Genomic DNA, 27,661 nt, shown 5'->3' with positions numbered 1-27,661 from the left:
TGTCTGCATGCATAGTATTAACAAACCTGAATATCTTATCTTCTTTTGATATCACACAAATTATTATTTTTCCCTAAACCTTACCCTTTTAATAAAATATAAAGACAGGAATGCCACTGAGACCTGACTTTGGCAGGTCAGATTTAGACCACCATAGATAAATGAAAAAGGAATTTTTGCTTACCTTATTCAAGTCTGAGAAGTTGATTTCTGTTCAGGCCAATAAGCAAAGGTGGTGAAATAGAATTAACTTTCTCAAGTCACTGCTAGTCCCCAGTCACTGATTTATCATTGGCTGTGTAAAGGAGCTCATTTAGATTCCATTTAAGCATGAATTCCACAAATTATCTTCAAATATCTTTTTCAAAGGTGACTCTTAAAAAACTAAAATTAAAAATTACTCCATTATGTATTTGTGTATGTATCTATGTGTGTGTGTATATCTATGTGTTTATATATATACGTAAGGCATACATATATGTCCCTTACTGAAAGGCTTTTTCATAATTCACTTGTAATGAAGCTTGCTATAATATTAGTTGAGTGTTTGGTGGGAATTTGAGATTAGGTCACCTACTTCTGGGAAAGGGATAGAATTACTGTTTTTAAAGAACTAGGGTGCTGTACTGTGCTTCTCAAATAAGGTGTTTTGGATTGGAAGATCGGTCTCAGAGGAAACAGTGAACAGAGTCACCTGGATTATTCTAAAGTGAAAAGATTCCTGGCCTTGGATAAGGGACATAAACTTTCTGTACCTTGCTTGACACATTGGGTCATGGAAGGAAGAGCTGGGATCTAGTATAAGCAACACAAACATGAACTAGCATGGTCAGGGACAGAGATTTTTGGAACGCTTTCTGTTCTCATTCAGACTATTCCAAATCTGAAACATTAGAGCTTCACCCATCCATGCTTGAAATCAGGATTTTCACACTTGAGCAAGCCTGAAGTAAGAACACATTTTTCCAAACGTTATTTACTTGGCCAGTCAATCTTTGTGTTCCTTTTTCTGCAGTGTCAGATAAGAGGGCTTGGTTAAAAGCTCAGTCCTTCATCATTCAGTTTCTCCTTGTGCAGCAAAGTCAAGTCCTCATTATTTTCTGCCAATCTCTTCCTTTCAAAATGTTCTCACAAATTCAGCACAGTACTGCATGATCAATCATGATCTGGGAAAGAACAGACACTGCTTTAAATGCTAATTGTGTTGCAAAATCATTTAAGGACACTGAACACAGGAATATATGAACTGTCAAATTTGAAATCCTTCTACATATTTTAAGTATTACAGACTGTGTCCTGTATTATTGGTAGCATAATCTTTACTAGACCTGCAGAAGTATTTGATTTATGCAACTGCTGTCATGAGAGTCAGGCTTTCTTACTGTATTTATACATTTGAGTGGTATTCTTTACTATGTTCAAGAAATGGAAAACGGATAAGTGCTAAGAAAATTTCATGACAAATATAGAAGTTTTGTTCAGATTAAGCTTCTGTCACTAGAGGGGCAAAATTAAAGTTATTTTATTTGTGTGTGCCCAACTTTTATAACACACCATGCTTTCAAGTAAGACTTCTAATAGAATCTAATGTTTAAAGTTATTTATTATTTCTAGAAAAAGAGTCCTAGGTCTGTTGGAACATACTGGGACTCAGATGCTTTCTGACTTCTCTACCGTATTTTTTTCAAACAGCTCCGGGATAACCGAAAACTAAATCTGTGGAGTGGTATTGTATGATATTTGTATATGGCACTGAGTAAGGTACAGTGCGAACAAGATGAGAACATTTCACTCCATTGTTCTTATGTTAAAGAAATGTCTGTCTTTCCATTGGCAAAGAAGTGATGTCCTCTGGTTTAGTTTATCAGACTTGCATTGTACTTCAGTATGAAAGTCCAATTTTAAGAGTAAGGATATTGTTGTTCTACACTGAATATTTAGCTAGACCTTGATTTGTTGCCTCTATTGCAGTTGCATCTCAGAATCTTAGTTACATTAGGATAAGGTTAAATATTATATAAGTAGAAATGGAGGCAGTCACTGCCCTAACGAACTCAGCCTCCACAGAGCAGGCACACACTGAGAGGAACTGAGCACAGATTTTCACATCTTGCTGTTGCTAGTTGCAAGCAGAACCCGTCTCTCTTGAATACTTGGAGATGAATCCCTTGTACCAATCACATCCTTCCCCCCTTAAGTATTTGGTTACCATTATGTCAAGAGACAGAAACTGATTTTCCCTGCTGCCTAATGGCTGTAACGCTTCTAAATATTATGTCTGTTTCCATTAAAAGTTGTCATTTGCTTCATCAGCACACATGGTCCTTCATTAAAGTCTCTTTTAAAATTGTATCCTTACTATTCTCCTATGACTGAAGCACCAATCAGTGAAACTGCTATTTCTGAATCCAAGACTCTGTATTCATAGTATAATTTGATGTTTTGGAGCAATAGTCCCATACGGACTCATTATCTGGAAGAGTTAGCTTGTTAAATGGATGTATTGGAAAGGTCAATAGAAATGGAATTAAGGGGAATATTCTGTAGTCAGATTTTATTTTGTCGGCATGTTTCATGTGTATTGTGTAAGACGGGCAGTTTCACAGCTAGCGAGGACTATGAAATCTCAGAGCTCTTCTGCCTAATTCTTCCTAATTTATAGTATAATTATAATGCAAATATGGAAAAGTTAATTTGTAGAGCCCTTCTATGCTAATTAAGCAAGACCAGTAAGAGATGCTCACCTGCTAAGTGCCTTTTTTCTTCTGTTTCTAGTTGCTTTACATGGTTCCTGTCAGCCTGTGTGTTGGTGTTATTAGTGCCTTCCAGCTATCAGCCTTCACTTTCCGAAAAAACTTGGCAGCCACTGTTCTCCTGCTGATACTCTTTGGGTATGTGATTGAAAATGCTACTATGGAATTATAGCTTCTAAGAAACAAACAGAAATCTTTAGACTTGGTTTGCACCTGCTGCTGGATGCATGATTTTCTCTCTTTGGGAATGATTATGATTCAGCAAAAGATAGTGAGAAAGCAGGCTGAAACATGAGTTGGAAACTTCCACATGGAAGGTGAAGGGAGATTTGCTCACACATTTAAAACAAAAAAAAAGAAAAAAAAAAAAGGAAAAAAAAAAAAAGTACTGGAAAGGTCTCAGAAAATATTCAGCCTGTATTGCATAACAACCATTTGCTGTTAGAAGTTGATTGTATGTTATCTTCTAGAAAATGAGGGAAAATAATAGCATAGTCAAATTAGAATTTCAGTGCTTAGCTGTACAGAATATCATCAAGAAGGTAAGAAGTGGCTGTCTTTTATTACAGTTCTAACCATTTTCTGTAATTCTGTAATTTTGCAAAGTCCAGGAATTTATATTTCCAGTGAGAAGTCTGTCCAATGTTGAGTATTGGGATGGTTGGAAATTTGCCTCCAAATAGTACTATGAGAGAGGGGGAAGTCATCCCATATCACCCTCTTGCTTAGTTTCACGTGAAAAAAACAGTTATAAAAAGTTAAAATAACTGGTCAGAGGATTGATTTCTCTGTAAAAATAGGGCAGTTGAGCCCTGGGCTCAATCAAACTAATGGTCTGTCTATTCTGTTCCTTTAACTCTTCCTATGTGCAGTCCCAGGTGATGTGAGAAATGCTGAAGATGAATAGTTATAGGATATGATGTCACAAATGGAGTGATGCACTTCACTCATAAGAGAGAAGTAGCAATATATTTGGTGATATAAAACAGCAATTTAACAAAATTTGATAGTAAATGCAACTGGTTCAACACGATTTGATGGCAAGGTACACTTGCTACAAAACTGTCAGCAAGACCCTACTGTTGAGTCATGAGGTTCAGAGAGGACCCCTTTGCTTTCTAAACCCCTCCTCAGAGAGGAGTCTAGGTGTGGCTGGATCCAGTCTTAGTCCCAAATGTGGTCAGTGGTGTATGTCTAAAGGATTATATGTGCACAATTAATCTAAAATATCATCTTAGTGAAGCATCAAAGTTTATCAAGCTATTAGTCTCTTACCAAGGATCTATTGTGGCAAGGAATCTCTCAAGCTTGAGGAGTACCCTTGAGAGGCATCCCTACCCAAGGGGAGATCCTGGTGTGCAGCCCGCTGCCCTGCAGGAGAGCTCAAAGGGCTCTTCAGTTGTTCACTATTTATAGGGGTGAGATGATTGGCTCATAGTCTCATTGGCATATCGACCACAGCATCAGTACTGTGGTTAGGTGGGCACGGTGATCAAGTTAGCCTGTTGTTGCCTGTCTCCCCTGAATCCACTTTGAGCCATCGTGACCAGATGCATCCATTATGACCACCACGGGTGGTTATTGCTTGGGCAGGGTTATGGGAGATAAAGGTCAGGCTGGGCAGGGCAGGGGCGTATGTGCTCACATAAGCACTCTGAGCAGAAGTTTCTTCCTTATCCCAAGCAACTAATTGTTGCTATCTTTGTAGGGGGAAATGCGTATCCTAAGAGACCGATATTTAGATAACTGCTCCATGAGAGAATCGAAGGATCTTCTGCAAGATCAGGACATGTTCCATTCCAGGAAGAGTATCAGATAAACACTTTAAAAAAAAACTTACTATATTTAATCTTGAAACTGTTTTCAAGATCTCGTGTCTCCAGCAACTCCTTTTTTTGGCAGACTGTTTCAGTATCTCCGTATCTGGATGTGTTCTTAGAAATCTCAGCCTAAGTTTATTTACTTCGTAATTCTCCCTCATCAAATATCTTTTACAAGCACAAAAAAGCTGGGTCCTCTCTTGTAAAATGGCCTTCCCATTCCCTGGGTAATTCTATGTATCATTTTTCCCTATAACTTCAGTTTGAGCTCATCTTTCCTGGATATGAGTGGCCAGACTAGTATGTAATATTCTAGAGGTCATGATGCCAGGATCTTGTAAATAACTCAGATGAAACATCGAAAATTTTTTTTCTGTCTGTATCACTCTTGTCTTCCTTCTCCTTCCTTCTGCACTACTACAAATTGATTCCTTCAAGTTTAAGGCAAAAATTCTTATCAGTCTTCATGCAAAGACTTTATACTACTAAATCTTATTCCTGTTTGGTTTTTTTTTTTTAATTACAACTATTGAATCCTTCTTATAATCCAGTTGCTGTGGCCCTAGTGTAAGAATAGCCATCTATAGAGATCTTAGTCAAGCAGCACGTGACCTATACAGTACATACTTGTATGTCTGCTGAAGTCATGAATGTTTTCTGTGGTGTGCTATAGGCTTTCGTCCTGCTCACAGTGTAATCCCAGGTGCTAAGAGTTATGCTGGCATTGTTTTAACCAAAATGTTGAGTTCAAGTATGGGCATTTCAGAAGAAGCAAGCATTGACTGAAAAGCTGGACTGTCTTCTAAACATTTTTTTTGTGGACTGCAGATGCAGCTTAATCATCTGAGCATAATCCCTCTAGTACATTCATTTTGACTGACATAACAAATATTATAGTGATTTTTAACAAGCAGGTCTATGTATTCAATGTGTATTAATATGTATTAAAGATACAATAACTGTTAGTCAGTACGTTTAACATGTCTCAAGGGCACAGAGTTGCCACTCTTCCTATTCTACCCTTTACCCATCCTGACTACACAGTAAATGCGTTGAAGCCTATTGCAGTCATTTTATCCTTCCCCAGTACTGTGCATGTAATTCTCATTTATCTGCATTCCATAATGCATTTTTTTCCTTTTAAAATGTTATTTTTCTCTTCAGACTACACTTGTGCAGCATTTCTGATCTAGAATAAAGATAAAAATAGCTCAGTTATATGAAAAAGTTAAGCTATGTGCCAGAAGGGGTTGTGCTTGAAAGAATAATCAACGATTTCCTAGTGTGCTACTTTAAAACTGATTTCCTTTAAAAATATAATGGTCTCTTAACTAAATTGCATTTTTTTTCTCTTTTAGCTGATGGCAGAAGTGTTTCATAGTGCAACTGCTTAAGCGCTTTTGTCCAAAATGCTCTATCTTTGATACTTAAAGTAACAAATTGCAGCTGAAGCTAAAGGAAAAGAAAGAGTTAGAATAGAAATGGAGGCGTGACTGGCAGTTACTTTAAAGCCTGTGTTTGAACATCATACAACTTTAGTATTCCAAAAGTCATACTCATTTCTTAGCAGCTATAAGCAAACAAATCAGATTTTTCTTTCATTTACAGCAGAGTAACAGCACTCTAAATCATGTCTCTTTCCTGTGTTGTTTCCAAGGATGGACTTGTCTTGTATTTACAATATTGTAATTTAGAGAAAAATGTAGAACAGTGATTTTTTTGGGATGTGCCTGCAAGGAAGAAAAGGTTGCGTGTTTAAGACTGGTAACAGGACCCTGAAAAGTATAGTGTAATCTTGACTACTTAAAATCTTCATTTGAAACCCAAACATTAAGTCATTTAATCTTTATCTTCCTCTAAAGTGAGGTTAACATCACTATTACTTCACAGCAGGATTTGAGTTTGTTTCTTAAGGTAAAGGATTTTGGCATTCTTAGATGAAAAAAGTTCAACTGTAAAGTACACAATACTGAATTTAAAAGGGACTTTTATGGCTTATAATTGAAACTACCATTTAATGCAATGAAGAAGTGAATTCACAGATTTTTTGGCTAGTTGCTCTTGCATTGAGCTCACTATTAAAACAATTATATATATTAATACTATATAAGAAGTATTTATATATACCTCTGTGTATATATATACTATGTATATACTTACCATCATGCAGTGGTGTATGCTGATACCTATGATCCTGCAGCCTATATACCGTTTGTTTGATAGATATGTCTTGTGCTATGTTGAAAGGAAAATAAATTTCCTTTACACGACATTCATGCTCATCAAATCGCATAGGCATTTTTTTTGTCTGGCTAGACGTAGCTTATTCTTTATAAAAAAAAATAATGACGGCTCCATTTTGGATAGGAGTCATTTGGCTTGCCAGAATGGACGTTGCCTTCCCTTCTCCTTTAAAGATTTGCATTGAAAATGGTGTGGCTACGGACATGCTGCATTGTCATCATTGTGGTATGAAGTATGCACACATTTTTGATGCCTACTACTCTACTAGCTGTTAACCTGGTTTTAGGTAATAACAATGCTAGCGCTATCTCTGGCAAATTTCAGTTCTCGGATATCACTGGCACAAATTTTAGTTCCAGTTCTAGGATTAATGCTTTCTTTCCTTTTTCTTTTCTTTTTTTCTTTTCCTTTTTCTTTTCTTTTTTTCTTTTCCTTTCTCTTTTCCTTTCTCTTTTCCTTTCTCTTTTCCTTTCTCTTTTCCTTTCTCTTTTCCTTTCTCTTTTCCTTTCTCTTTTCCTTTCTCTTTTCCTTTCTCTTTTCCTTTCTCTTTTCCTTTCTCTTTTCCTTTCTCTTTTCCTTTCTCTTTTCCTGTCTCTCCTACCTTTTTTGTTCTCTTTTCTTTCTATAAAAACCTCTAAGAAAAGCTGATTGCTCAGTATCCAGGATTTAAGCTTCAGATATTTGGTTTTAATTCTATCTCTTTGTTAGAGGCTTGTTGAGATGTGTGGTTTTGCGGGTATTCAGAGATCAGGGTTGTGAAATTCCTGAAACAGTGAAAGTAAACTCCTGCTGGAGTCAAGTTCTGAAGAGAAAGATCTGGGGGTCCTGGTAGACAGCAAAATGACAATGAGCAAGCAGTGTGCTCTTGTGGCCAGGAAGGCCAATGGAATCCTGGGCTGCATAGGGAAGAGTGTGGCTAGTAGGTCGAGGGAAGTCATTCTCCCCCTCTACTCTGCACTGGTGAGGCCACAACTGGAATACTGCATCCAGTTCTGGGCTCCCCAATTCAAGAGGGACAGGGAACTACTGGAAAGAGTCCAGCGAAGGGCAATGAGGATGATTCAAGGATTGGAGCATCTCCCTTATGAAGAAAGGCTGAGAGAGCTGGGACTCTTTAGCCTGGAGAAGAGAAGGCTGAGGGGAGACCTTATCAATGCTTCTAAGTATCTGAAGGGTGGGTTGAAGGAGGAGGGAGCCAGACTCTTTTCAGTGGTTGCCAGTGAGAGGACGAGGGGCAACGGGCACAAGCTGGAACATAGGAGGTTCCACTCAAATATGAGAAGAAACTTCTTTACGGTGAGGGTGACAGAGCCCTGGAACAGGCTGCCCAGGGAGGTTGTGGAGTCCCCTTCTTTGGAGATTTTCAAGACCTGTCTGGATGCAGTCCTGAGTAACGTGCTCTGACATGCTCTGGGCAATCCTGCTTCGGCAGGGGAGTTGGACTAGATGATCTTTATGGTCCCTTCCAACTCTAAAAATTCAGTGAAATTCAGTGAAATATATGCAGTTGATATATGCAAAAATGGATCATAGCTGCCCATCACATGGCAGTAGCTATGTGTATGTGTACAGAATCGTAAGGTAATTTGACAAAGAAAATATATCCTAAATTTGTCCTTTGTTGTCAGTTGGTGCAAAGAGTTGTTTGCATATCTTAAAAATATGGAGTAAATAAGGAGTAACTATTGGGTTTTTTTCTAGTATGATAACTGTGCTTTTTTTGTTTTTGTTTTTTTTTTTTTTTGTGAGGCCACAACATAACTTATTTGTGATAATTTTGTTTCTTTAAACTTTCAGATATGCAACTTTGCCATGGATGTATCTTGTATCCAGATTCTTCTCAAGTTCAGATGTAGCTTTTATTTCTTACATCTCCTTAAATTTTGTGTTTGGCCTGTGTACCATGCTGGTGACTCTCTTGCCTCGTTTGTTAGCTATAATTTCCAAAGTGCAGGTCAGTATAAAACTTTTGCTTTACATTACTCATAAGGGAGATGCATGCATACACATCCATGTGTGTATATGTTTGTGTATACATATATGTATGTTTATACATACACATGGACAAGACTTTTTCCAGAAGAAAAACTTGTATTTTAAACATTCATGATTTTTCTGTCCTACAGTGTATACTGTATTTCTTGTTACCATCTTGAATTTTAACTTGTTCATAACGAAAAAAAAAAAAATAATCATGCTGTAATAATGGAAAAACAGTGCTAATTGAAACCTTGACATTTTCCAGACCATTAAGTTGTAATTGGCACATAATGGGAGCTGTTCTAGTCCATTGAATAGATTATATGCATTGTAAAATGTGTTTGAATAATATTGACATAAGAGATAAACCGTGTATTCCTAGGGTCTGTAATGCACTGTATGAATAGTAATATGCATTCTCACTCCATGTATGTAATTTTCATTAGTCATAATGGTCATTAAACAGCTTGATGGAGAGGAGATTCAGAATGTGTATGAATATCTGAATATCTCTGCATGTACCAGGTCAAAAACTTGATGTTTGAAGTCAAATCTATATTATATGTCACTCAAGTTTGGAGGAAGATTTGTTGTTGACTTGGGTTGAAGCTGATAATTTAGAATTAATTGCATTCAAATATTAATTTTTTAAAAAAACAGAATGATCATTACCACATCTGTTTTGTTACTGTCTGTGAACCTCAACTAAAATTAGAACCCCATGGCCCTAAACACTCTAAAATGCAGTAAGAGATGAACCCTGCCCCAAAATAGTTCACGATATACTTTTCTGAAATCAGTTTACCTTGACTGAAAGCTGAATGCTGTATCCAGCTATGTAAGTGTGCTTAACGTGCTGTTGGAGAAAGTTAATGTTTTCCTTTCTTACTTTTTTCCCCTCTCCTCCCCCCTTCTCAATCTTAATACAGAGTTTTCAAAACATCTACAAGATCCTCAAATGGGCATTCATTGTATTCCCACAATTCTGCTTAGGCCAGGGTTTAATAGAACTTTCGTACAATCAGATCAAGTTTGACCTGACCAGCAACTTCGGAGTAGATTCGTATGTGAGCCCCTTTGAGATGAATTTCCTCGGATGGATTTTTGTGGAAATGGCTCTGCAGGGAACACTACTACTTCTTTTACGGCTTTTTCTTCATTGGGATCTCCTTCAGAAAGCAAGGTGTGTTACCATTTGTATTCTGCCATAGTGGACGCTGAACTAATTTTTAAAGAAAGAAAATGGTAGATTCCTTTGAACACCTGAAGATAAATGCTTCTGATAACATGGTGTACCTGAATTAGTGGACACTGCAGAAAAAATACAAGTAGTTGCTATTTCCCTTGGATTCTGCTGAGATTTGATCACCAAGCTTTAAGAGACTGCAACCAGGGAAGTAAAACAGAGTTATCCAGAGTACAGCAGTGTCCAATTTGCCATGTGTCATTTGTTATCAACTTCTGTTTTAGGGGTCAGTGTTCAATTAACAGCATGGTTAACCCTTCAGAAGATGTTGATGTAGAAATGGAGCGACAGCGACTCTTTGGTGGAAGAACTGGTAATGATGTCCTCCTTCTGTACAACCTCGGGAAGTGTTATGGAGGTTTCAGTAAGAAGAACACAGCTGTGGAAAGCATAAGCTTGGGAATACCAAGGGGAGAGGTACTGAGGTCTTTTTTTTTTTTTTTTTTTTTTTCTTTTAGAAAATATCACTTCATTCTGAGCAATTAATTGCTCAGACATAATCAGGATGTCTGCAATCAAAGATCTGTAGGTAGCAGTAGAACAATTTCAATTATAGTAATTTCTGAAAATCAATAACTGGATAAAACCAGAAGCTGTGGTGCTGTTTAAAAAGCAACTGTTTACTTATTTTTTGGGTTACAAATTCATCAGAATCTTAATGTTTTCTTCTTGGTTATCTTTCCCAAGTTACTGTTTTATAGGCTAACATAAAAAACCAAGTAGATAACGTACCAGTTCAACGTCTGAAGTGAAAGCAAGGAATACCTAGCTCAATTGTAAACTGTGGACTGAATCCTGAATTTGTCACCAAGGCAAACTCGTAGTTCCCATGCTGAAATCATCACAATGTATTTTAATATAGCATATAACATACTAATATACTATTTTAATAAACTGAAATTTAGCAATGAATATGGTAATCCTAAAGATTTCAGAATAGCATTTATTTGTTTGAGGTTTTTCTTCATTATTTTGATGCTTTTGGGAATTGCAAATATTAATTTCAAAAATACTGATAAGGAAAAGACTTTTATTGGTTGCTGATAGCAAATTGGAAGATATGAGAAAATAGTGCATGGCAGTGCAGGTCCAGTGATGTCCTATAGATCAGTTGTTGAGTAACTGGGGTAATTAGGAGGATGTAATTGCTGATTAAAGCCTATTTATCAATAAGAATGTTTCATGAAACAAGTATTTTTAAAGTTATAAAGTGCTTTATGTAGACTTAATATGAATCCTGTCCTAGTTTAAGCATATTTTTATTGCAGCCAGGGGCCTGAAATAACTCTTCAGAGGCAGTGTGCGTCTTGGCTGTTCAGTGTTCATTTACTTATACAGAGTGAAGCAGCTCATAAGAAACAGAGAAATACTGACTCTATAGACTGGTAGTCAGGGCTCTCAAATAGAGCTTGAGATCCTCTGGTTTAAATCTAGCATTTACTAATAATATGGATAAATAATTCATTTAGTTATTGGACAGGGTTTTAAGTGGAGTGGACTATCATAAGTAAGTAATTTTTAGGAATTAGGGGTAATCAAATATATATATGGGGTTTTATTTAAACTTATTTTCTATGGGAAAGGGAAAGCATATCCATATGCAGTATCTTACAGACATATAATAAGAAATATGAAAAGGGGAGAAGCTGTTGAAGCATTAATATTACTTATTTCTTTCAGCATAGCAGATTGATTGCTTTTGCTCATATTTTTTTCTTTAAATCTCTGTTAGTGTTTTGGACTTCTGGGAACAAATGGAGCTGGGAAAAGCACAACATTTAAGATGCTGACTGGAGATATCATCCCATCTGCAGGACGTGCTGTTATCAGGACTCCTACAGGGTAAATAACACAGGGTTTGATCAGAATAGTGCTAATTGATAATGCCAATTATTAAAGACTCAGCATATCTTCAATCCTTTATACTGGACTCTAAGGACCTTTTTAGTTCCCTTTTAAATGTATATTGCTTTATTACTGTTAAGTCTCTGCAGGAAAGCATTTTAACATTATGTAATTCTATCTGACAGCTCTGTTAATTGAGAATAAACTTGAATGGTAGCAAAAGAGTAGGTTTGAGGAAGTCTTAATACAGTCTTTTAAAATTGTAACAAAAATCTTAACACAGTATGTCCAGATATGTGAACATATATCCCCATACTAGTGCTGCACTGAAAAGTTTCCAGTCTTGGGCTGATGAGCAGTGCTTCAAGTAGATAATTTTAAAATGTTTTCTGACACTTACGTCCTTTGGAGTCATTAATTAATCTTTTGATCAATATGCTATGTAATTAGGCTAGGAGGTAGTGTTGGTGATACTGAGGCTAACTTTGATGGAGTGATAAGTAAATAATAGACTTTTTGGGTTAGATGTTTACCCGTTTTCCCAGCAAAATTGGAGGGGAAGTACTTATTTTTTAGTCAGGCCAAAGTAAAATGTATATGTATATACGTCCTACACTTGGGTTACACCAACCCCATGCAATGCTACAGGCTTAGGGAAGAGTGGCTGGAGAGCTGCCCAGCAGAAAAGGACCTGGGGGTGTTGGTTGACTGTTGACTGAGTATGAGCCAGCAGTGTGCCCAGGTGGCCAAGGCGGCCAACAACATCCTGGCCTGTATCAGGAACAGTGTAGCGAGTAGGACTAGGGAAGTGATTGTCCCCCTGTACTCGGCACTGGTGAGGCCCCATCCTGAGTACTGTGTCCAGTTTTGGGCCCCTCACTACAAGAAAAGACATTAAGGTGCTGGAGTGTGTCCAGAGAAGGGCAGTCTGGTGAGGAGTCTGGAGAACGATTCTTTTGAGGAGTGGTTGAGGGAGCTGGGGTTGTTCAGCCTGGAGAAAAGGAGGCAAAGTGGAGAGACCTTATCACTCTCTACAGCTACCTGAAAGGAGGTTGTAGAGAGGTGGGGGTTGGTCTCTTCTCCCAAGTAACAGGCGATAGGACAAAAGGAAATGGCATGAAGTTGTGCCAGGGTAGATTTAGACTGGATATTAGGAAAAACTTTTACACTGAAAGGGTTATTAAGCATTGGAACAGGCTGCTCAGAGAAGTGGTTGAGTCACCATCCCTGGCGATATTTAAAAGACGGGTGGATGTAGTGCTTAGCGATATGGTTTAGTGGTGGTTTTTGTCAGTGTTTGGTTGATGGTTGGACTAGATGGTCTGAAATGTCCCTTCCAACATAGAAAACTCCATGATTCTATAGAAATGTATAATGGGCTAGTTAGAAATTGTAAAATTTCTCTTTTCCTAAGTTATGTCTATTTCAAAATATGTGTTTTGGAGAAGGATAGATGAAGGGTTTAATTCAGAAAATTTTTAAAGGAAGCATTTTGGAATTTCCAAAATGAAAAGTTATATTTCTTCATTTTAGAAATTAATTGCTTTCATAGGTCAGTATTTTCTCACTTTTTTACAAAGGCAACGACCAGCAGATTTAACTTCAAATGTAAGTAGTTTCAGTCATTTCAAAATTTTCTGGAACTTCTTTTGAAATGAACACCATCACTACTACCAATCAGGATTTTACTTAAATGCGTTTTGTTTGATTTTGTCATTATCTTTCATAAAAAAACTTTTTTTCAAGAGATTCAGTGTAAAAATAATTTGATAACAAAGAACTCCTAAAATGACCATCAAGTAATCATTAATCAAGAAGAAAGAAAGACTAAAGAGATTTTGGAAAAATGATTCTTGAGAGAGTAAGAAGTGATATGAGTGAGGCTATACAGTGGTTACAGAGACTTTTAGATGATTGTTTTCATTTATAATTTCCCAGAACGGAACACAAAAATGTTCAGATAGTAAGCAACAACAACAATGACAATAACAGAAGAGATTTAAAATTAGGTAAAAATTAATTTGGAGTTCTTTGGAACTGGTGGATATCATGGCAGTCACAAGTTTAGCATGAGTCTGAAGAGTATTTGAGATTTACAGAAATAAAATAGTCTGTAATAATTTTTGACAAGATATTGCCCTCAAGGCAGTATTTATGCTCCCAGGTTTTGTTTTGATTTTGAGGGATCTTTTTCTATAGATTTTAATAGGACTTGCCATTGGTCCCACCCGTTGATTCATGGATTGCATATGGCTTTCCCTTTACAATGTGGTACCAGATCTATATTTGGGAAATGATTTTATCTGATGTGATCATTCCAAAATTTTAATATCCACTTGAAAACAAATGTAAAGTTATAAGAATATATGTCATCATCACATGTATGGGCACTTACACTATGTTTATTGATTACATGGCTTATTTTATCAGAACTCCTGAAGATAACTCTTTGAAAAATCACAAAATAATTTAACAATGCCTGTATTCCTTTTACTAGATATGTTGTTAGGTACCTATGACTAAACAGATAAAAATTCTTCTGAGGTCTACTTTAGTATGCTACTGGCATTTAACAGTAGGTTAAATGCTCTTCAAGCACGTGTGCTACTTTCATTTCCCCCACTGTGTTTTAGAAATCCAACATGAAAGCATACTTTAAGATGCAAGTTTATTTGCCATGTACTAAAATATAGGTAGGGAAAATTAATACATTGAAGGTGCTTGAGAGGAAGCATTAGAAATTTGCATTTAAATGTCCAAAATACCCTTCCCAACATTAATTATCACCCTGTATCATGGTGGTGTCAATCCCGGTTATGGATTTTTATGTGCTTGAACTGACTGAAGTGAGTGTAAAACTCATATTCCAAAGTTTTTGAAACTTATCACTAACTTGAGAAGGCAACCTCAAGCAAGAGCTGCAGTTACACAGTAGCTAAACTTGGGGAAACAAACAACTTCAAAGCTGGGAGAAGAGGATTATGTCATTCATGAATTTGTTCCTTGCTTGGTATTTTGGCAACTGCTGTTAAGCCGATGATGGTGCCCTGTGTTGCTGTACTACTGAAAATCACTAGGGGGCAAATTCGTTGACTCTTCCGTAGGTAAGATTATAACTGCAGTAAATCTGGAGAACCCTTCCTCAACAGTTGAAGAATCACTAAAGCTACTCATCCCAGGGTTTTTTACGTGGATTGATTTGTATTTACACCTGAGATGAATGGATAGTGATTGCTGATGAATAATTTGGGCAGCATCTTAGATGTAGATCCCATCTCTGTTGGGTTTGACTGGAAAGAACACAACTTTTGTCCTCAGTGACCCTGGAAGGACAGGTTACTGTAATCTGATGGATCCTTCATGATGCATATTTCACGATCAAATAATGAAATGAGTATATGAAATTATTATTATTATAAATATTGGACAATGTAACTGATGTAACTCCATGTAGAAAATCCTTAATTCATAACAGTTCTTGTTTCCTTGAGTAACTACACTTGAAAGTTCCTGGTTTTAAAAAAACAGAGCAAAAAACCCCAAACAAAACCATACATACATTTTCCTGATTGCTCTTGTAATTGTTTCACTGAATTTAAAATGAAGTCAGAAGTGTCTCTTTGAGGCAGGTGCACTGAAAATGACCTTGAGTTTTACAAGAGAGCTTTTGTACCTTTGGACAACACAGAGGACTAGAAATGGAAGATGAGCTTTTTCAAAATCGTATTTTGAATTGCAAAGCAGAATTTTGGGAAGTTCAGCCTAAAACATGTTGGAGGTGCATGGGGTTATATAGAAAGCACCTCACACATTGATTGTAAGTAGCATTCAGGGAACTTCTGCTAAAGTCTCAAAGAAAATAAGAAAAATGCACTTCTGAGCTGCAGCTGCCTTCTTCACAGGGCAGAAGAGCAGTTTCACAGTATCTTCAAGTACTTCTGAAAGATTCATTGGCCTCTAGATTATTTGTTTGTTGAATGTTTAATACCACAAAAAAGCTTATTTCTAAGAACCTGAGAGAAAACTCTGCCTGTTTTCATAAAAGCTTAGTAAAATGCGTAAGAGGTAGATGTTATGTAACAGTTTTCAGTATCACTGAGATTCATAAAATGGTCTGCTATTAAGCAGGACTGTTTATTAAATACTAAAGCCAACTTCATCTCTTCTGCAAATCAGGGTTTCCTGGCATTCTTCTTGATGGGGGCCTTCCTTTGGGAAAGAGAAGGCTTCTGATCTGTTTTTATTAAGCTTTTCTCTTTTTGATACACTACAAATTAAACAGATATTTTAAATTTAATGTACCTCCTAAACTTTATATCTTACCATTTACATGGAAATTGCACATTTATAGTATACAAGCTGAGCAGTCTACCAAAAGCCTGTTTTTTTTATTTTTTACTTTATTTCATATCCTTCTGCAGAAAACGTTTTTAGGCAACTTCTAACTTTTGCAATCCTGTTCTGATTGTAACTGTGATGTGATAAAGATAGTCCAGGAAAAGAAATAATAGGAATTTATCACTAACAACAGCAAGTCTTGTGAAGATAATAGCAAAATTCCATTCACATGGGAATTTGCCTTTATTATTATTTTGTGTACTTCACTAACATTGCTATTATCAGTGACATATCTGTCCAAATGAAATAGAAAAATAATTACCATATAGTGCATCTCCATATTAGGGATATTAGCAGCCCCAATATTAGAGAGTGCCAAAGGAAGAAGCAGCATTGAAACAGTTAACTTGGGAAGATGTGGAAATAAAATACTGATACTGAAGTAACAGCAGTCCCTCTCATAAAGGCCAGAAACATTAAAAGCAAAAGGAAAAATGACTAGAAAGGAAAGCATTTTAATAAAATTTGCTTACCTGTATTTATAAGGTATGATGCTATAAGACATTAGGAGACTCTGGCTTTTAAACAACATCCATACAAAGGAGTTATCAAGCTTAAATGTGTGTAATAGTTAACTGCATGGTCTGCTTGACATTTAGAAGGGGGTTTTTTGTGTTCACTGTAGCACAGCTGTTCCTCTTTAGAAGTACAAATGGACTCAAATTACTTTATGCGTAGTTCTACTGCCATAACTAGATTGCCACCAGTGCATCAGCTGGCTAAGTGCAAGCTAGTGTATAAAACTATAATTTTTGTAGTTACTTTTTCTGTCAAATAACTTGAAGAAGTAAGGTCTGCATTAAATATGTACTAAGAAAAGCTGACACTTAAGAAGGTCAGGGATAACAAAGTGAGTCCTCGTAGTCTTTGAATCTCTTCTGGGCTGATGGACAGATGAGCGGAGTGCAGTGGATGTCATCTATCTTGACTTCAGCAAGGCTTTTGACACAGTCTCCCACAGCATCCTCATAAGTAAGCTTAGGAAGTGTGGGTTAGATGAATGGACAGTGAGGTGGATTGAAAACTGGGTGAAAGACAGAGCTCAGAGGGTCATGATTAGTGGCACAGAATCTAGTTGGAGGTCCATAACAAGTGGTATTCCCCAGGAGTCAGTACTGAGTCCAGTCCTCTTCAATATATTCATCGATGACCTGGATGAAGGGATAGACTGTACCCTCAGCAAGTTTGCTGATGACACAAAACTGGGAGGGGTGGCTGACACACCAGCAGGCTGTGCCACCATACAGCAAGACCTGGACAGGCTGGAGAGTTGGGCAGAGAGGAACCTGATGAAATTCAGCAAGGGCAAGTGAAGGGTGCTGCACCTGGGGAGGAATAACCCCCTGCACTGGTACAGGTTGGGGGCTGACCTGTTGGAGAGCAGCTCTGCGGAAAAAGACCTGGGGGTCCTGGTGGACAACAGGATAACCATGAGCCAGCAATGTGCTCTTGTGGCCAAGAAGGCCAATGGCATCCTGCGGTGCATCAAGAAGAGTGTGACCGGCAGGCTGAGGGAGGTCATCTTCCCCCTCTACTCTGCCCTGGTGAGGCCCCATCGGGAGTACTGTGTCCAGTTCTGGGCTCCCTGGTTCAAGAAGGACAGGCAACTGCTGGAGAGGGTACAGCAAAGCGCTACAAAGATAATTAGGGGCCTAGAACATCTCTCTTATGAGGAAAGGCTGAGGGACTTGGGTCTTCTTAGTCTAGAGAAGAGAAGGCTGAGGGGAAATCTGACCAATGCCTATAAATACTTAAAGGGTGGGTGTCAAGAGGATGGGGCCAGCCTTTTTTCAGTGGTGCCCAATGACAGGACAAGAGGTAATGGGCACAAACTTGAACACAGGAAGTTCTGTCTATGCATGAGGAGGAACAACTTTACTTTGACGGTGGTAGGGCCCTGGAACAGGCTGCCCAGGGAGGTGGTGGAGTCTCTGTCTCTGGAGACTTTCAAAACCTGCCTGGACATGTTCCTGTGCAACCTGCCCTAGGTGGACCTGCTCTGGCAGGGGTGTCAGACTAGATGATCTCCAAAGGTCCCTTCCAACCCCTATGATTCTGTGATCAGCAGACACTGTACATCTGTTCCAGGTTTTTTTTTTTGTGTGTGTGTGTGTACGTTTGCCATTCTTTGTTTTCTTCCCCTTTCCATATTTGTGTCTAAATCTTCTTCAGTGGCTCTGTGTCCTGAAGCCTCCCTCAGCTTAGGAGGGCTAAACACAACTTGGAAGAGAAAGCGTCAAAATCCTTTTAAATGTCATGTCAAGGTCAATGTAAAATAACAAATAGAGTGCCTAGTGGTTTATTTGCCTTTTTGGCACTCTCTATTTTGCAGTCTTTGCCGTTGTAGTTTGCTGAATAGAGTTGGCTTTAAATTCATCCTAAGAGTTTCACTTGTAGTGGGGTGCATAAAGGAAGAAATAAATAAGCCGGGTGTTGTCTTGTTCATAACTTGCCCCACTGAGTCCTGAAGCATTTGGTAGTCTTCCTCATGTAATTAAGTTATCTCCCATGAATTTAATCTTTCTTCTGCACAGAGAGATTCTCCATGACAGCAATTCCCCATCCCATTTGAATTTAGTGTCAGTCTTCTCAGCTGTTGGCTTACGAAGTCATAGGACCAAAGAACTGCTTTCTGAAGAGGGGAAAGTGAAATATTTCTTTATATCTAGAACTTGGACTTTTTTGATAGTTATGATATTCAGCTTGATAAATAATTAAAAATGTAATTCAAATAGCTTTACTTGAAAGGCAGAATAAATTTACATCAATATAATGGCAGAGATAGCTGTTGTTACACTGTATATCAGTATAATTAGTTTAATTATAACTAAGCTACAGTTACATTAATTATATTTTAACCTTGACTTTTTTATATTGTTAATTGAGCATTAGTATGCACTGAATTTAATGTGCAGTGAAGAATACAATGGAATGTCTAACTACTTCTGCAATTTGTAAATTTATGTTTCATTTTGACTCATTAATGGAATTTATATCTCTACAGAAGCCATTGTAAGTACCATATATATCACTGCTTTTGTTTTAACTGTATTCCAAAACTGCAGAAAAAGCATACAAAAGACAAGCAAAGTGCATAGCGGAGTCAATAGTGAAACAATTTTTCCAAAACCAGCCATAAGGCTGATATGAAGGGTACTAAGTTGTCTCTGGAGCTTGAAGTTGAGGTGTACCTTTGAATGGCAGCGCACAGCTACCTATAAGCTATGTTGCTGGTAAACATTGTAACAAATTAGAACCAAATCAAGTCTTTACAATAACGAGCCTAGCCTTCTGGAAACTACAGGTCCAGTTCGGGTGGGACAAGGCAACAGATTTTGTCCAAGATCATTCTCACTTGTTCCAGTGTTGTTTTTTCTTTTCAGTGCCCAGCAAGGGCTTTGTGACTGGAATGCCCCCTGTCACCCCAATGTAGCCTGCAGGGCTGGAATCAAATTTAAGGGGTTTTTTTCAACACATGAAAGAAATGGATCGATGTGAAAGGCCTTAAAGTGATCAGTGGAGGAACAACTTTGAATCAAAACTTCTATTCACTCAGAGTTTAGTTTATTATCCCCAGTATCTTGCAAGTCTGGGAAGTTTCTTTCATCTGTAAAATGAGCACTTCAAACTTATGGAAGCCTCCTTGAGTCTTGGATTTTTTTCAGGGTGATTTGCACCAAAGTATCATAAATCTCCCTGTATAAATGGAGACCAAAGCTCTTAGAAAGGAATGGAATATAATATCTTCCATGCTTCATGTGCTAGACTGTACTGGTTTTCTTGAGGATGCCATACATTCTATTGACCGTTTCCAAAAGTGTACTAGAAATGTAATTTTGCAACTTTGTACTTTTGTTTAACATATAAAGTTTTCTGGACATGTTCGATTGTTTTTTTCTTTTGCAGCTGTTCCACTCTAAAGGAAAAAATAAAAAATAAGTGAAAGTTTGACTGAGCATAACAGTATAGTCTAAAAATGAAGTCTTCGCTAGGAAGGAGACAACTCATGTTCCATGTTAGTTCTATGCTTTAACTTGATCAGGATATATAAGCAAAATCACTAACAGAATTTAAAAATAATTACTCAGTGTTTTTATAATGATACAGAAAGTCCTGTGTTAGTTTAAAAGTCTGGGTTCCTGCCTATAGTTTTTAGATATTACACTAGAACTGATTTTGTCTACTGTACTACGGACAAAACGGCTGACAGGATGAATGAGGGGTTGGAATCTGTACTTAAATGTGCTTTCTCTCCTTATATATAAAACAAGATGATTTTTTCTTCCTGTATATCCTGTTGATAATATGAATGGCCTAATGAGCAATGCTATCATGTGTATAATAACACGGCAGAAAACAAATGTCTAATTTTCCCTAGCTTGAGAAAAAAATATCAGCATTTTGCTGCATGCTACTCTATATTTCAGAAAATATTAAAAAATATCTTTCCAATTTGATTCTGATAACATAATTTATGAAGTTGTTTGTTAAGGAAGAAGATGATTATAATTAGTTTAATGAATGACATCAGATTTAAATTTTTTTTTTATAAAGGGAAAAAAACATTTACAGTATGTCATTTAGTGAAAAGGTTTTCTGATATCATGCCATCACTACATGAAATGTTCTTTTCATTTAGACCCATGAAAATGAAATCTGAGAGATTAACTGAATTTCAAGGAAAATAAATTTCCAGAGATGAGGGCAGTTTTCTGTTGTAAGATATGTATTATAATTAAAAATTATGCTGTTTTTTGCTTTCATTTATTCTTTCAGTATTCTGAAAAAGCTTAGGACCTGGCTAAACAAAACTGAAGGGATGATCTCCACTTTTTTGATTTGGAAATCTACTCAGTGATATTGCTGAGGAAAGAATAGGAGTTGTACTATACATACCAAAAAAGTCTCAATAAAGGACCAGAATCCTCATATGGCTTTTTTTTTTTTTTCCTTCTGATCAGATTGTTTTCTGCTTTGACAGATACAGAGAAGGAAAACAATTTGGTCCATGAGCTCTTTAGTGAATCCATTAGAATCTCTTTATTAATGGGAACTCTTTCAGTCTTCAAGGTCAGCACTAATGGATAAAGTTGCAAGATAAGGACCAAACTGAGTAAGAATATTAAATGATCTATTCTCACTGCACTCCTCCTTTATGAAAGCTAAAGGTCAGCGGGTGGCATATTGTTCATCTAAGGCTGTGTGCTTTACAGGAGGCACAACACTAAAATCGCATCTGTACAATTACCACTGGGGACACTGATGTGTTTTTATTTCCTCATGCAAACTGAGTAACTATTGTCTAATATAGTTGTAGCTAAACAACATTAGATGTTTGTTATTTTTTTGCAGCCATGCATACTTATTTTTTGTTCATCATGGTATGGACCCATTCCAGACTAGATGTATCTATCCAGCTACAGGGTTCATGCTGAGTAAATGTTCCTAAAATTACCCCTGAGTGAGATTTGTTCTCTTGTGACTGAACTTGGCATATTAGCAAAAGTCCAGTCTCTTGTTTCTCCAAAGACAGCAGCTGCACCAAAAGGAAACCTTGTTAGTGTGCCTGAATCTTCTTAGTAAAACAAACTTTTGACAGGTCTCTCTGTTCAGCAGCATCTAGATAGCATTTCACTGTCGATAGTATTTCACTATGTTATAGTTGATTAAATAAGAAATCCACTACTTCTGACAGGTTACGTAAAAATATCGATGTTAATCAATCCATCTCCTATGGTAAAGATGACCTTAAAAATAACTTAATTTGATTTAGGTATGGCTGGAAACTTAGCTAGTAAAAATTCAATATAAGCTTCATTTAAAATAACCTAAAAGTTGGTATAAATTAACTTTCCCCTGTTACCCCTTTTCATTTTTTTGCTAAGTCTTTGTCTAGAGAGATGTCTACAGGCAGTTAACTTCCTTGGCACCATCCAAACCTACAAAGATACTAAAATTTTATATCTTTGCTATTAAGAGCAAAGGACCATTCTAATTAGTCCCCAGCAAGGTTTGTCATAATCATGATAATTGATCTTTTGATAGCACTAAAATATATTTTTATGCTGTGGTTCATTATGTAAAATGGAGAATTTGTGTTTTCTTTTTCTCCTCAGACTCCTGAATCTTGTTAACATGAGATACATATTTATATTTTCACTAGTGCTGGTATTTGTAGATCCTGCATTTAGTACGTTTACTTTTTGTCTAAATGATTAATCATATATTTAGTTCTCTTAACCAGAAATGTAGAAAACCACTAGGGGGAAAACCATTCTGTTACTCAGAACCTTTTAAAAACTTTTTTCTTTCAAAGCTCAGATTTTTTTTTTTTATTATTAAGTATCTTAATTTTGACAGGTCTTTTCTGTATGTGTAAATTAGCATCATTGAATGTTGAATTAGATGTTGGAATAAATAGGATAGATTTAGTGTCATTATGGGTAATGAGACACCCTTGCAATCAAGCTTGCTTCTTAGCAATGAATGTAATTTCAAGTAATGCTGTACAGCTATAAAGTGATGGCCAAAGTCTCTTAAATCAGGATAATTTTATATATTCTTCCTGTATTGTCTATTAACCTGCTTGGCTTTAATATTCTGTGTTTTGTTTTAGTCTTGCTTAGAGAATGCATGCGTGTGTATATGTGTGCACAGACATACAAAGAACACACAGCAACACTTCCCTCTCTCTCTCAACTACTGTCCCTTTAATGCTGAATGTGATGCATGCAGTATGGTTTTGAAATATGTCTCCTTAGAGCAGGGTCTACCAAAGAGATGAGTGAGGTAAACCTGGTAAGAGTTGATTCTCCTAGATCTGTCCTCCTGCTGCATTGATCTGTGCACCTTGACACACACCTCGTTAGAACAGTAACACGTGGGTGTTAGTACTAAACTGAAAGGGACAAAAAGCATGCATTGTGTATGGGTGGTGCTATGGTAAGGGATCATAGCAAAGAGATTCAAACCCATTTACCTATGGAGTTGAGGGTAAGTGTGTTTGTCTTGAAGACTGTATCCCGAGGGTGAAACCCAGGGCTATGGGCTTTTTGAACAACATTCAAGTCTTTCTCTTTTTCTTTAAACAGGTCTGAAATGGATATACTATCTGCTAGCTCTGAAGGCATTCTCATCGGCTATTGTCCACAGCAAGATGCCCTGGATGAACTTTTAACGGGTTGGGAGCATCTTCATTATTACTGCACACTGCGAGGAATTCCAAAACAGGATATCCATAAGGTAACTATCCAGGACAGATTTTCAGGAGAAACTGAAGCCAGGTTGGGCTATGGAGTTTATAAAACAATTGTATTGGTTTTTTTACATGAGAGAATATCTAATATTTCATCTTAACAGCTTTTGTAATACGATTTGTCATTACTACTACTTCATTTAAACCATATGGATTTTTTTCTGTCTGTTACTCCAGTTCAAAACACAATAATATCACTGAGGATAGTAAAATAACACTAGTTCAAATGAAATCTCAGGCACAAAAACTCTGAAGGAAATTAAATCTATGAATGGTTCAAGACCTTCATTATCACACTTACAAAACTGGGAGGGAAAACCACAAGTTCTGAGTCATGCACCTATGAAAAACTCTTTTCTTCACAGATGGGATTAAACTCGGAAGGAATTAAAAACTGTTGAACGATTATATAAATAAACTAAATGTCTGGGTGCTGAGATGCCAGCTGTCAGGACTCTGACAGTCAGTGTCTTAAACATCACAAGATATGGCTGCATTCCACCTGCCTGCTGGGAGCAGTCCTTAAAATATACCAGCTGCCACACCAGGCTTAGGGCTGTCCAAGGAGAAGAGGCCAAACCCATATCAGAAAATGCTTGAAGAGCTTACTAGCATAAATAATGACAATATCTGAGAATATGACTGAGAGCTTTTGAATTTACAGATGCAGATGTAGCTGTGCTGACCAGCAAACAGTGCTGTACTTTGGTAATGAGGCAAGCAGTCAGCCAATACCAGAAATGAATTATCAAATGAATGTGGGTTTGTTTTTTTTTTCTATCTCTGCAGACAGAAGTGTCTGATCTGACCTGGACCTGAGCAGCTCAGTCTCTTGTGCTTAATTGCTTTTCTATCAACTTGAGAAATCTGGAGTGTGATATGAAAAACAGTGTCTGTCCTTCCTGCTGTATAGATTGGTCCCACGTAATTGTTATGGCTCTAAGATGTTCCTTTAACCTCCAGAATGGTGCCTGTTGTCTTCCTTTTCCTTTTTCCAGAAGCAAAACTGCATGTAACTGAAATATCTTTTTTTTTTCTACCTACCCAGCATTTTCCTGGCTATTGCCTCAGGGTCCACTAAGTGGTTTACAGTTGGTTCCTTGTCTGTATGTGAGAGGGCCGCCTTCCAGTTCTTTGCACTTTTTTTTTGCCCCGCAGCTAGGTACTATTCCAGAAAAGGGTATGAATCCTACAGTGGGACATTGAGTATTCAGAAACAACTGCCATCATGCCCCAATAATAGCATCAGGACAGTCAATATTTCTAATTTTTCCCGTCTTAAGCTAGTCATTTTGGTGTTTCTAGATGAGAGACTGAGGGGAAATAAAAGATTCTTACAAGTCTTTGCCCCTTCTTTTGGGCAGTATCTTGCCTGGTTGGACTTTTAACTGACTGTTTTAACAGTACATTTCTTGCAGGCTGCTTAGAAATCATCATACAGTCTTTTATTTAGTTGTTTGCTCTTCATAATTCATCAGTAGTAGTTTTTGCTTCTGAGTACCAGCAGAGTACTGAAAACTTGAATATGTTTCCCTTGATCTAAAGGAAATATATAAAGCGATAATTTTTATTGCACTAAACCCCTCAACTATAATTACCTGTTTTCTCAATAAAATGACAACTCCTCTCTAAGAGTTGGGCTAAAAGCTTCATAGTCATTTAAAAGGATGCTGTTAAATATCCATACGTCTTAAATATGTTATTGAATGCTTTTGGTCCTAAGTGTAATTTAAAACAGGAATCAAAGATTGATTGTTTAATCATTCAGCAGTGCTCTTAAAGTCCTCTAAACATGGCTTTTAAGCTTTTCTGTCTTATCATTTTCATAAGAAAAGACAATATATAATTGTAATGCATATGTCCAAATCATACACCATACTATAAATGAAGCAGCTTTTAAGACACCCTAAGAAGAATGGAAATTTCAGAAGCACTTGAATGACAGCAGTATGTAGTTTTAATTAAATTTCATGGGACTCACTTAACTCGCATACTTTGGGTCATATACATAGAGTATTACTCTCAGCAAGCTCACTCCAGATTACAGAGTAAGCATCCTCCCCATTTGTGAACAGGCTGAAGCATGTAAACCCAGGCAGGTGGCGATCCTTGGAGAGAGAAATGGAGTAGGAATGATCCCATGATGATAAGGACTCTTCCCATAGTTAAAATAATTGCCTCAGCCTTATTGAAAAAGTTACTTTTATAACTGACTTAAGTTTGCCAAGAGGGATGCATCTGAGTGACAGCTGTGTAGGGCTTTTAGTGCTCTGCTAACTTTCTGACTCCTGGAGTCACAGACTCTACGCTATTGTTTTATTTTAGTACTCACAGGTGTGAGGAAAAGCTGTTCAGGTGGCACTGAAGGTGACACCTGCTTATTGGTAACACCTCATCTGCAGACAACTGGAGACAGTAGGATTGAGAAGTGTGAACTGATCCATGCATTGCAATGGGCTGTTAATACTTTAATCTTACACTCTGCACAAACCCTGTCAACACCAAGTAGAAGAGTAGAGTGTGTCCGTGTGTGTGCGTGTGCGCATGAATCCCGCTTGTCACTGCTTGGTTTGTGACTCCTTCGGGTCATTTGGCCTCCAGCAGCAACTGTTCTGGAGGATGAGGAGCAGGATCAGGACACATGCAGAAGCTTGAGAATGGAGAGATCTGTGGTGTGCTTAGGGACCTGGATTTCATGAGTAAACTGTCCCATGTGGCACTGGGCTTTTCTTGGGTGGCCAGGAAGTTTTCCAGATTGTGATGATCAGGACGACACCAACAGATTTCTGTGCTGTGCCTGCAGGGTGTCTCTCTGCATGTGCATGTGTAAATGAACACTACTGCACATGCTGTCTCCTGTCCGTACTTGGGGAAAAGCCACAAGGGTAACCTGGCTTCGTATACTTTCTCTGTAGAAAATGTGAGAATACTGCTCTCTCAAGTATCTGGCATTCATAAAACCCATTTCAAATGCAGAAGTATTTAGGAATAATTGGTGTACCTAAGAGCTTCCACTTTATGTTCAGATCCAGCTGTTCTCTGGGCAGTTCACACAACTACTGCAATGGCAGTTCTCAAGATCGTTTTGGGGACAGTTCCTCAGATGGTGTGGCAATTCATATACGGGTCGTTCTTCAAGTGAATCAAAATCAATTCTGCATTATTTGGAGATGAGTTATGTTACTGTGGTGCACTGGGAGAAGATAAATGTTAATCTTCTGATGATCCTGGCCTTTAGGTGATCTAGGTGTAGGTTTAGACTATACTTTATAGGTAGCCTTTTGTGCCTTAGTTTCACATTTGTGATTAGAGACTGTTCTTCCTTTCAGTTGTCCTAATTTTTTGTTTGCATAGATTGCAGAGCAGACTTTGTTGCCATATGCTTGCGATCAAGGCGCCAAAGGGCTCCTGCAAATAATACTTCGCTAATCTGGTTTACCTTCATCAAAAACTGAAATGCAGCTATCTCAGAGGAAAACAAATGTTTTTGTCAGTGGGCCCTTCCGTCTGTGTGGCATTGCTGTCAACTGTTGAACAGCTGCTGTGATTCAACTCAGAAATGGCTGGTGCCTGGAGAAAAGTGTGCATTTTAGTTGCCTATAAAGTTGGGAATGCTTTGGAATAGCAGCTGTATGGAAATGTAAGCTGTTATTTTCTCATTCCCTCCTGCCTATGATATGGCGCTCCAAGCCTGCCTCTGAATGTTTACCAGTGAGTGTTTATGTTAACGCACACACGCACGTTCTAGAGAACACACGGTTTTCATGTGGAAAGCAACAAGCGTTCATTTTATTTTTTAATAAATTGGCAAGCAGGCAGGTGACTTGCAGGATGTGTTGCTGCTAAAGTAATCTATTGAAGCACTAACTTCAAGGATCAAATCCTTTGCTAGACAGATTTATCAGCAGCAGGAGTTAAGTGCCTGACATAAAGTTGAGTGCACTTAATGTTCCAAAACAGTAATTAACTGAATGGGAAAGGAGGAGAAAAATGGGTCATTTGCTATCAATGTTAAGCTTCGTGCCATGTGAAGTTTTACTTTATTTCCTAAATCTGCTCTGAAAGTTTCTTTTTCTGCAAAACTGGAAAAGTTAGATAGAGTAGAGCTCTTGGGCTATTT

General features: G+C 37.5%; 1 protein-coding gene across 1 annotated transcript in view; it reads left to right on the top strand.

The window, feature by feature from the left end:
- ABCA13 (ATP binding cassette subfamily A member 13) overlaps window positions 1-27,661 on the top strand; it is a 193,206-nt gene that overhangs the window by 139,829 nt on the left and 25,716 nt on the right. Inside the window, exons 44-49 of the mRNA XM_074146216.1 lie at window positions 2,776-2,891; window positions 8,615-8,771; window positions 9,727-9,980; window positions 10,268-10,460; window positions 11,776-11,885; window positions 23,378-23,528. Coding sequence (XP_074002317.1) covers window positions 2,776-2,891; window positions 8,615-8,771; window positions 9,727-9,980; window positions 10,268-10,460; window positions 11,776-11,885; window positions 23,378-23,528 — 981 coding nt within the window. The remainder of the gene's footprint in view (window positions 1-2,775; window positions 2,892-8,614; window positions 8,772-9,726; window positions 9,981-10,267; window positions 10,461-11,775; window positions 11,886-23,377; window positions 23,529-27,661) is intronic.

Source organism: Numenius arquata, chromosome 4, assembly GCF_964106895.1.
Source record: "Numenius arquata chromosome 4, bNumArq3.hap1.1, whole genome shotgun sequence".
Lineage (NCBI taxonomy): Eukaryota > Metazoa > Chordata > Aves > Charadriiformes > Scolopacidae > Numenius > Numenius arquata.
This window is presented reverse-complemented; position numbering and strand designations above follow the sequence as displayed.